The 10932-nt window shown below is 40.5% G+C and overlaps 1 protein-coding gene across 2 annotated transcripts; it reads left to right on the top strand.

Annotated features, from left to right (window-relative positions):
- The first annotated feature begins 1668 nt into the window (after positions 1-1668).
- tnfsf11 (TNF superfamily member 11) lies at positions 1669-9905 on the top strand. 2 transcript variants are annotated; one of them, XM_031561155.2, is made up of 4 exons: positions 1669-1922; positions 4552-4581; positions 7084-7213; positions 7403-9905. In XM_031561155.2, exons 1-4 carry the CDS (start codon positions 1728-1730, stop codon positions 7843-7845), a joined length of 798 nt encoding a protein of 265 aa, XP_031417015.1. In that variant the 5' UTR covers positions 1669-1727; the 3' UTR covers positions 7846-9905. The 2 variants fall into 2 exon arrangements, with proteins under 2 accessions (XP_031417015.1, XP_012675238.1); XM_012819784.3 differs by having other exon boundaries at positions 7400-9905.
- Positions 9906-10932: the final 1027 nt, after the last annotated feature.

Genomic DNA, 10932 nt, shown 5'->3' with positions numbered 1-10932 from the left:
AACAGCTGGGGACAGCATCATCCGATTTAAAGATTCCCACAATACAGCTGCTGCTGTTGTTGTTGCTAATACACATTTGCATTTTTAGCTATAACTAAGCTTTTAACAACTTTTTACTCAAACATATGAAATTAGTGTATGGGTGCCAATGAGACTGGAGAAGGAGGTGACAAATACCTCAGTGTGATTCGGCAGTCTGTTCAAATTTCTGGCACTTGCGCATTCCCATGGTAAATGTGCTGTATGATGCTCATCTCCTGGGAGAGCTAAGAATAATCTCCAGAGGGGCCTGCTCAGCAGGGCGAAGCCTGAGAGAGAGCCGGTCCGCGGTTTTGGTCACTTTGCATTCGACAGTGCAATGGTTTTGGCTCCCTGACACACTCAAGGTTAGGCTTGTTCAGCTACCTCCTGGCTTGGGCAAGAACAGCTCACATGGCAAAACAATGGGTATAAATACCACCCAAACCTTCCTGTCCTAACCTCTGCACTCTGTGGAAAATAGCTGAGGGCACAATCAAGCCGCTGCACTGCAAAACAAGGGTTCTCACGGTATACTAATGATTCCTGTCTTAATACTAAGTGCTATGGGCTGACAGCTTCTGAAATGACAGCCATGTTCACAAGGTCACTGAGGGGGCACTCACAAAACTATTTTAACACGATGACATCTCCACAAGCATGTGTGTGCATGTCCATACTAAAGGGAATCAACATTCATATGAAATTGAGTTGCTAGGAGGTTGAAATAACAGGTTGTGATGGTAAATAAGGAGACTTCAAGAGTCACAAGATTCAACAGCTACGGGGGAGAAGGAAACAGACACTACAAAACCAGTTCCCTCCAGTAATCTTATCTGACAATGATTAACTATTGTCTAGATTATTTACTTTCAATTTTTCTGTATGAAATTAATTAAACAAAACAATCCCAAAGTGACATACTTATTCAGACAGAATTTCTATTCCTTGTGCTTGTCCTTAACTTGGGTTATTTTGCAGTGTGATATACCCTGCCAAAGAGGTTATGTTTTTGGTTTGGTTTGGTTTGTCCTGTCAGCACGATTACGCAAAACTACCAGACTGATTTTCATGATTGTCAGGCTGATTTGGTGGAGGGGTGTAGCATGGGCCAAGGAAGAACCCATTACATTTTGGAGCGGATATAGGATTTTTGTTCTCCACTTTTTTTAGCATTGCGAGATGGAGGTCTGTGAGATGGGATTCTGTATCATGGTCTGGGGAGTCCCAAACCCAAATATAGGGCAACGGAATGTTAAATGAACACAGAAAACTACATGAGTGTCATGGAGATGTTCACATTATTGTACATGAAAAGTCCGCAAACTAGGCCTTATATGCTAGCCTACATCACATTCAAGTTCACTAAGTATACTGTTCAGGAGTGGTTGTAATATAGTTATAGCTTTCTTATTGCAACATGTTCAAGGTGGTTTTGGCTATAAAAAAAATGACATTGACCAGACTCATGAATAACTATGAAACATTGTCATACTAATGACGCATATCATTCAGAGACACGTCTTTAAGAGAGCATTCAGGTTAAATCTACACTCACTCCGTACTATATCAGAAGAGATCACCCACTATAATCTGATTGGCTGTCTCTCTTCAAGGGAGCCAAACTACACTGCCCACCCACTGTTTATATGAATTCTCGGTCATTACTGACTTCCTCCCACTCAGAAGGATATTTGAAACAAGCGCTCATGGCAGCTAATGAATACCGTAGTTACCTGCGGAACCATCTCGAAATGGAGACCGGTCAGCCGCGATTTCATGCTGCCCAAAGTACTGCGCCGACTTATAGATCACTTATTTTTGGAACTCTTGCTGTAATTGGATTGTTGCAGGTCGCGTCAAGTGTTGCAATTTTGCTACACTTAACTGGGTATCTACGCGAGGTAAGGGGCCAAAATACTAATGTTCATAGGCCTACATCGTTGCGAAGATTCTACATAAAATGTAATGGGCGCAATACCAAAGCGTTCGGTGACACCTGAAAAGTTTCACTTTCAGTCAAGAGACCAGTTTAAATCCAAGATATCTGTAAATGGTTCAAACTTTGCCTTGAATTTATGGTATCGTCATATTTGCTATTCAGTGAACGCACTAGCTCGATATTTAGCCTACTAAACATGCTAAACAGTGTTGTTTGTTGAATTGCATTGGACAATCGAACGACTTTTGCCAGTCTATGTTATTTGCGCGGTCGTAAGGGTGTCGTCAAGGTCTCAAGAAAGGAAGACGAGAGGGCTATCTGTGCGCGATATTGTTGTGTTTACCGAAAGCTTTCAGGTGGTAATTAGCCTATCACAAATGTCATGAAACATGCGACTATTGGGTTTGTTTTGATATCTAATGATTCGCGGGTAATGACTTTTCTTAAGCCAATGCAGACCTAAAAAAGTAGCCTAGTCTAGGTTTTTTTTCCTGCAACTAGTGTCGGAGCTTGCATAATTAGGTCCCGGGACCGTGTTTTAATGTTTGGTTATGGTGTGTGGATTGTTGTTGTAGCCTTCTAGGCTACTTTGCGAAATATGGTAAAACAGCAACTTTTAACTGGCAGAGTTTTGCCGATTTACAATGGGCTACATGAAGTCCCAATCGAGGGAGAGAAAGAGATTTAAACAGGAGACTAATTGCGAGAGCAATATTGCCACTGGATTAATTATTTTTGCAGAATTTGCACATGAAGGCTTCAAGTTATTTGGTCACTAGTGATATATACGAAAACACTGGCCTTTTCGTGCCCTTGGTGGGAAAGATAATTTGTTTAAGCCCTCCCACCCTTTGGGGAAAAAAAAAGTCTCAGCATTGTTCTTGGCTTTCCTTTGCTTAGATATGCTTTGAAATGAATAGAATCATCATAGTCAAACAAGGAGAAGCAAAGAAGTAAAAACTTGCTAATGAACATCTTCTAATTAAGTGCAGCCTGTTCTGATCTGAATTTTGAACACTTTAATTAATTGCTAGCCTATGTTGTTTACTGGGTCTTCGGTGTAAACAATGGGGTGTGTTCCTGTAACCCCGAGGAGTTAAGTTTAAGGAAAATATGTTAAATTCCTTGTGCTATTGGTTGGGGACTTCCCACAGTGTCCAATCATCTCACCATCACATGCAAGTCCTCATAGCCAGCAACCTAAGCAATATAAGAACTGCCAACATAGATACAACAACAGTGCACAACTGACTGCAGACAGCCGCAATATGCATCGCATGTTGTACCCATGATCCATAAAGGCCCTCCTTCATGCGCTGCCTGTAGCCCTCAAGTGTTCAAAACACATCATCATGACTGCCCAACCATAGAACCTGAGCAGCTGTATACAACAACAACAACAACATAGCTGCTTTGTGAGCATTTCACTGGGGTTTACAAGCAGGCACCTTCCTTCATCAGTGTTTCGTTGAATTAGGCCCACATCACCTCCAGAGGGCTCAACAATGGCGACTGTGGTCCCATAGCTCCCCCCCGCCCCCCTCCATACTCATGATGGGTTAGAATACATGCCACTACCAGAGACAACAACAGATACACCTCAAGATAGACCTCGACAAGATTTCACATATTCCGTTTTAGTTCAGGTTATGTTACGAAGTAGTCTGCGAGCACCTCAGCCACAACCACTGGCTAGCTTTTTCAGCAGCCTCAGAAAACTCCTGTAAAGCTCCTTTGAGTGACCGCCCTCAAAAACCAAAAGCCAACCGAAGTGTTGTGGTTGATTTAGCTACAAAGCCTCCAACACCTATCTCCACTAGCGTTGTGTGTGTGCTTGCCAACCTCATTGCCTTGCTTCCACTACTGGTTCAGCACACTTTAGCTCCTTCCTTTCAAATGCTTTTTCCATCGTATCTTCAGAGGGAATTGTTAACTCAAAACAGTAAACAATGCCCTCACACTCGGAATACAACACCATGTCTGGTCTCATAGCAACAGTCACAGCAATGCATTGTGGAACTTGAAGTTGTCTACTGACATCAGCCAGCAATCTCCAATCCCACCCCATTTGCCATCTGAAAATATGATTACCTAAACCTGCAGTCCATTTCTGTGTCTAGTGCTCCCATATTACTTATATATATATATACCTCTTAGGTGCACCTGTTGTATTGCATTGGCTACATACTCTCTGAAAAAGGAAATAATTCTTGATTATTTTAATGATCTATAATAATTTCTTCTGCATATAATACAGTTACTGTAGAAGCTCACTGACGGCCCTCCATTGGCCAACAGCCGGTTACATTGGTGCCATGACCAAGGAGTAAGGTTAGGGGGTTGGTGGGGGAGATAAATGGTAGCCAGCGGGTATAGTGCTGTGCAGTGAGTAAACCTCACTCCCTGACAGCTTAAGAGAAGTGTTAGTGACAGACGTTAGCACCCAAGGTTGCAAGTTCGAGTCTGATGAGGGAGTGTGCTTGTCTACTCAACGCAGGGTACATTAACTGTGTAACACTAAATTCTTACTGCTTTTTTAACATTGTGCATACTGAGAAGAAATGTTCATTTTTATATGCTTTCTTTTTCAGGTAGATCTTTCCTCAACCCAACCATTAGAGGTGAGTGATGCATATAGATCAGCATATACACGTTACATACAGTGTCTGCCATTTCTTACATTGTGTAATATGCAAACACCATACAAACAGATTCCAATGTGTGGAGATGGATTGTATGCTTAATGTTCAAATATCAAGCCATATGGTTGTCATCAGTTATTCCCTATGAATTATGAAACTGTATGGAGAAACTGTTGGAGATCTGCAAAAGAGTTAAAGGATGCTGATTGTTTTCAGGACAGTATTGTTTTAGTTTGGGTAATACCATTATGCAGGGATATACAGTAAATCTTTCCAAAACACATGCTGTGTTATCCTGTGTTATCCTCCTTGCCTATGGTAAAAATGTAACCATAGTTACAGCAGAACATATGTGGTCCAAGTTCGAGGGAAATATGATTCTGATAAGATAAAAATGATCTTATTTCCATGTCCATGGGTTTGTTAAGATTACACCATTCCTAGCACCTATTAAAAGAACATTTCCCTCCGTCATCAGCAGTATATGCCGGGGCTTGCACCATGCCTATGGGGTGAAAGTTGGAAGACACTTTCATTTGTAGATCCAGCTAATGTGACATTTATGTTAATAATTGTACACCAACTTTCTTAAGTATGTGCTTAGTGTTTCCCATATTTGTATATAAAGAGAAAAGTAAACATGGCTGCACAAACCACAGCTGCAGTAGAATATTTCTCTAACCAGCGTGGTCAGGTTGCCTGTAAAGAGGTCAACCCCAGAATCAGATGCCTTCTCCTCATCTGTGAGCCCATTGTTGCAACCTCTGGAATTGAAACCTTTACAAGTTCCAAGTTCCAACCTTTCAGTTGACTTCATGACATTAACATATTAAAAGCTTATTCAGTGACCAAAAAATGCATTGTGCTCCTTTTCATAATTAGTGAAGGTGTGTTCTGGTGTCATTGGTAACAGAATAGTGTGGCTTTGACATTCCTCTCTTGTCCCCAGACATTTTCATTGGATTGTTAGATGTTGTATGATGTATTGGCTTTTTTTAGATAGATCTCTACTTCATACTGGGAAGATCTGGTATCACTGAGTAGCCTGTGCCGCATTGGTCCCAGTTTCTGTACAGCTGTTCTGACACAATTATTTAGATGCTCGTCCGTTTGATCATAAATAAAAGAAACACAAAATCTCCCTGGGAAAACACTCATGTTTTTACATCAAGGCTTTCCTGTTATGAATTCAAAACCTTGTTCTGTAATGTAGTCATTGTCAAACTGATATATCAGCTTGGACATACACAGTGTCATAAATAGATACAATACAATAATACAATTTGTTTATTTGATCAAGAGGGACAGTGTACATTCATGAACATTAAGATGTAAATGCACCGAATTATAGCCAAAAGGCTAGTTTCCATTGGCAGTCCTCTTGCCAGAGTGAAAAAGGCTATACAACCTAAAAAAAAGGCATTAACGTATATATCAAACCTAAATCAAAATCAGACAATAAATCAAAAATAAGATAAATAAAATAAAATAAAATCCCAATATACAAGTTCTACTGCTTACCCACTAATGATCACATAGATGGTTGAGACCCATAGCATGACAGGCGATATTTCTTTGCACTTCCTTTGAATCAAGCTTTGATTTGTATGTTGGGCAGTTCTGAATCTGTGATCATCTCAATTCTTAGGAGGCTTTAAAGCAATAAAACAAAATGCAGAGTCCTTTAATTGAATTACTGGGAACATTTGTTATTATACAGAAACAATATCTTGTTCAAATGTTTACATATTGAGGCTTTCAGGCCACAATTGGACAACTGCATTGATTTGAATTACAACATTCTGTTCTTGGGGTTTGATAAATACTTTTGGATAGTTAGGTCTAAATGCTGCTGCAAAGACAATCCAAACAATTCTGCAAACAAGATCTTCAAGTGTTCCCCGTAACCCTGGATATTTATGCAGTTCTAAAAGCATAGAATAGAAAATGAATTTATAATGTAGTTCAAGTGTACATTTACTTTTATTGCTGTTTGACAACATCTGGAGAATGTCACCTCAAAGCTTGTGTACTCCTCTGATAAATACTAAGTTATCAACAGAAGGCCCCTTTAAAATCACACAGAGGAATAATGGGAAGTTTATTCGTGCTTGAACCATGTTTAGGTCAAACACATTCCTATCCTGATCCTTCTCATTGCTATTTGTTTTCATCTTGCATAAATGGACTGTGTGTCGTGACTGTGGGTCTGCTCATCATCACACACAGGGAGCAAAGAGAGAACAAGCTGCACCTGTAGCATTACAACCTGTCAGTGACTTGTTGAAAACATTACTTTTCACAGAAACTCAAACCAAAGCAAAAACTTAAGAGCCACAAGCTGTTTAGAACTGTTTAAACATTCATTCAGGGGAACTGCTAAGACTATCTTGGTATTTGCCTTTTTGTGATGCATCTCTGTGTACAGATATAAGAGTGTGGTCATGATATCATTTTCCCTACATTTTTTCACATCTATAGGAGATGAGAACTGAACCGTACCTCGCGGATGCCCTGAAGGATCCAAGGAAAAGAACCAAATGCCCCAAGAAGAGAGAAGTGATCCCTGAGGCCCATCTTCCTATCAGAGGACCCATTGACTTCTCCAACAGTAGGTGTCAGCCTCAGGTGTCTAACCTGGCATACTCCCCACAACCTTCACACACATACATAATGCTCATCCTTGCATGTACTCAGCAATGTATTGAGCCCAGTGTGAACAATACAAAAGTGGTACTGAAAAGGATCTGAACCTCACTATGTCTTGTATGTCTTATGATATGTATGCTTGCATTAGCAGAAGATGAGAAGACTGTTATGATCCACTGGAATGATCAGTATGGGCGGTTGAAGAAGATCCGATACAGTGACGGGCGGATCCTGGTGGAAAAAGGGGGATTGTACTATGTCTATGCCAAGACCTGCTTTCGGCACTATGTTCAGGGCGCAGGCTCCTCTTCCGACCAGCCAGACGTGAGCAACGCCCAGTTGATCCAGTATGTTTACCATGAGAAGCACACCCAGTCTACCATCAAACCTGTCCTTCTCATGAAGAGTGGTAGTACCATGAGGTGGGATGACAAACACTACAATATGTACTGTGTGCAACAAGGGAGGGGTATCCACCTCAATCAAGGGGATGGCATCTTTGTGAATGTGTCAAACTCCTGGTTACTGGACCCAGAGCCTGAGGGGAGTTACTTTGGTGCTTTGAAACTGGGCACTATCAATGAACTCTGTTAAATGTTGTATGTATGTTTTGTAATTAGTTTTAAGGGACAATAATTATCAGTGCCACAGAAACTCAATTTCATTTTAAAACAGCCTGCTCCGTTTAAACACATTTTTTTTAAGCAACCTGCAAAGTTGCTCTGGTACCACATCCTATTGCAAATCCAAATTCCAAATTCCTGGTATGTGTTATTTGTTGTAGCACTGTTTCACTGTTTTTCATGATTTTCACTGACTGGTCTGACGTGTCAGCAACCAGCTGTTGTGATGTCTCCTTCATAGTAAACCAGGGGCAAGGCCCAAGAACCATTGAACAATGTGAACAAGCCCATGGATACATGGATGAACTTTATCAAGGGCGAAAATAGAATCAGTCCCCAGGGTATTTTTTTTTTTTTTTAAACAGTTCTTTTGTTATCGGTTTATTTATCTTTGTAGTAGTCCACTTGCAAGAGTATATAGCTGGCATAAATGTAGCCATGTGATCTACTGTCACATTTCCTAAGGGATGGAAATGGAAATGTATGGATATGACTGTGTGTGAGTACAGGACTGACAATGACCACGTGTCTGTGTATGACTGTGAGTGAGAACAGGACTGACAATGACCACGTGTCTGTGTATGACTGTGAGTGAGAACAGGACTGACAATGACCACGTGTCTGTGTCTGACTGTGTGTGAGTACAGGACTGACAATGACCACGTGTCTGTGTATGACTGTGTGTGAGTACAGGACTGACAATGACCACGTGTCTGTGTATGACTGTGAGTGAGAACAGGACTGACAATGACCACGTGTCTGTGTATGACTGTGAGTGAGAACAGGACTGACAATGACCACGTGTCTGTGTATGACTGTGAGTGAGAACAGGACTGACAATGACCACGCGTTTGTGTCTGACTGTGTGTGAGAACAGGACTGACAATGACCACGTGTCTGTGTCTGACTGTGTGTGAGAACAGGACTGACAATGACCACGTGTCTGTGTCTGACTGTGTGTGACTGTGTGTGAGTACAGGACTGACAATGACCACGTGTTTGTGTCTGACTGTGTATGACTGTGTATGAGTACAGGACTGACAATGACCACGTGTTTGTGTCTGACTGTGTGTGAGTACAGGACTGACAATGACCACGTGTCTGACTGTGTGTGAGTACAGGACTGACAATGACCACGTGTTTGTGAATGAGTCTTTAGATCGGTTAAAAAGTCATCGCAAATGGAGTGAGTGATAATTGATTTCATGTCCAAGAAAAAGGGAGAAGGATATCTGGATTTTCTAGATTTCTCGACAAGATGGACTTGCATGCATTTGAGCTACATCTTAACATGGATCTCCTTTTTTTGCAGAGAATTTCTCAAACTAATGAGTTCTGATTTATACATGTGGCCTTTTGCCCACAAGGCGTTATTGTGGCACATTTACTGTTGGACTTGTAATCAGGGTTAGTGGTACATTGTATAGGATGTACTTACAGAGGATGGCAGAAAAAGTCTTGACTCGCCTATTGCACAGAATTCTGTCCTGCATTATAAGGAGACTACAAAATGTAAGATTTAAGATAGCTGGCCTGTCTTCTTGTCAGTGTAACAGCTGAAATCACTGACTAAGAAATACGTGGAACCAAATTGACTTTGGTACACTGTTAATTTAAGATGTAAGCGTTTCTTTCTCCTCACCTCACTGAGTGTGCAAGGGAAAATGCACTAAAAGTATTTATTTATTTGATACGAATAGTTGTGAATTAGATCATTACTAAATGGTCTATTATATGTAAAAACATGTACATTTGTTTTTCTGCTCTTCTATAGTTTATGTTTTCAGAAGATATCTTCTTTTGGTCAATTCAGCATATTTTTCTCCTGCACAGTGCCTCTGTTTGAAAGCTTAAATGAGTGGTTTCTCAGTTGAGGAACTTATGTATTTATCTTCACATGACAATTCTGTGTGCTCAGTCAAAAACAGAATATATTAGTTTTTTTAAGTTGCTTCATATTTCCAAAAACGTTGTTAAATAATATGTTTATTTATATCATTTTAATTAATAAAGTACTTTTCTAAATATGTCTTCAGTTGTATACCTGCATGTTCTTTTAAAAGATGTTTGTGACCGTTCCTGATTTATGTGGTCATGAGATTCAGAAAAACATATTATACTGAAATGACTGAATGGTGAACTGAACTGGTGAATTTCATTTAATAATACAGGGGATATTTCATTCCGTTGGCTAATATGTATGGTGTCACACACACACACACACAAAGACCAGGTCTCTCATATGCTTCAGAAAAGAAGGCTGCCTAAAGAAGAAAGATGACACCTTATCTTTTCATACTATATGCTACCCACTGTAAGGGGTGCAAAAGACCTCTCGAGTGTAAACCCAGGTTAGAGAACAGCTGGGGATATTAGCCCTGTTCACTTTGTAAGCACCTAAAGAGCATCCTTCAACCATTCTACATGGTGCAGGAAGCTTCCACATGTGTCTTCTCCCATATTCGAACAGGCTCTCTTCGGAGATATGTTCAGAGCCTCATTTGAACTTACTTACAGGCCTCCACCCCCTATTCTTGCCCACACAATGTAATGCAACAGATTGAGGTCAGGCAAGCTGAGAGGCCAAGTATCTGTCCTAGAAGTCTTGTCATTTCCTTTGTCAGCATGGCAAGGTGCCCCGTCTTGTTGAATTGCTGTTATCATCTCAACAAACATATGCTTTCTGAGGTATGAATATGGGCTGGCACTGTTGACCATCTGAAGCTACGATGACCAATAACGTCACCAATAACATTCATTGGATTGTTGGATCTAAAAATAAGCTTAAAATTCTCTGAAACTTCATACATTTTTTGTTTAATATAATTTATCTGTCATGTGGTTCAAGAATTGGGAGTTTCTCATGACTAAAAATAATGGCAATAAAGACTTTCCAGTCTTTTCTCTCGAAGCATGGCAGTGATAGGTCTGCAGTAAGCTTAAACATCTTTTTTGATGATTTTCTTAATGAAGTGTTTCTGACAGCAACATCCTTCACCATCTTCCTGATCGACCTCTGAACATTGGCTTTGGGTTTGTTGCCTTTCTGGATGACTGA

The sequence above is a fragment of the Clupea harengus genome, chromosome 2 (genome assembly GCF_900700415.2).
Source record: "Clupea harengus chromosome 2, Ch_v2.0.2, whole genome shotgun sequence".
NCBI lineage: Eukaryota > Metazoa > Chordata > Actinopteri > Clupeiformes > Clupeidae > Clupea > Clupea harengus.
This window is presented reverse-complemented; position numbering and strand designations above follow the sequence as displayed.

Coding starts and splice junctions, on each gene's coding strand:
- tnfsf11 (XM_012819784.3), top strand. CDS start 1,728: ATGGCAGCTAATGAATACCGTAGTTACCTGCGGAACCATCTCGAAATG. Junction 1,923..4,551: donor TAACTGGGTATCTACGCGAG/GTAAGGGGCCAA, acceptor TTTCTTTTTCAG/GTAGATCTTTCCTCAACCCA. Junction 7,214..7,399: donor ACCCATTGACTTCTCCAACA/GTAGGTGTCAGC, acceptor TGCTTGCATTAG/CAGAAGATGAGAAGACTGTT.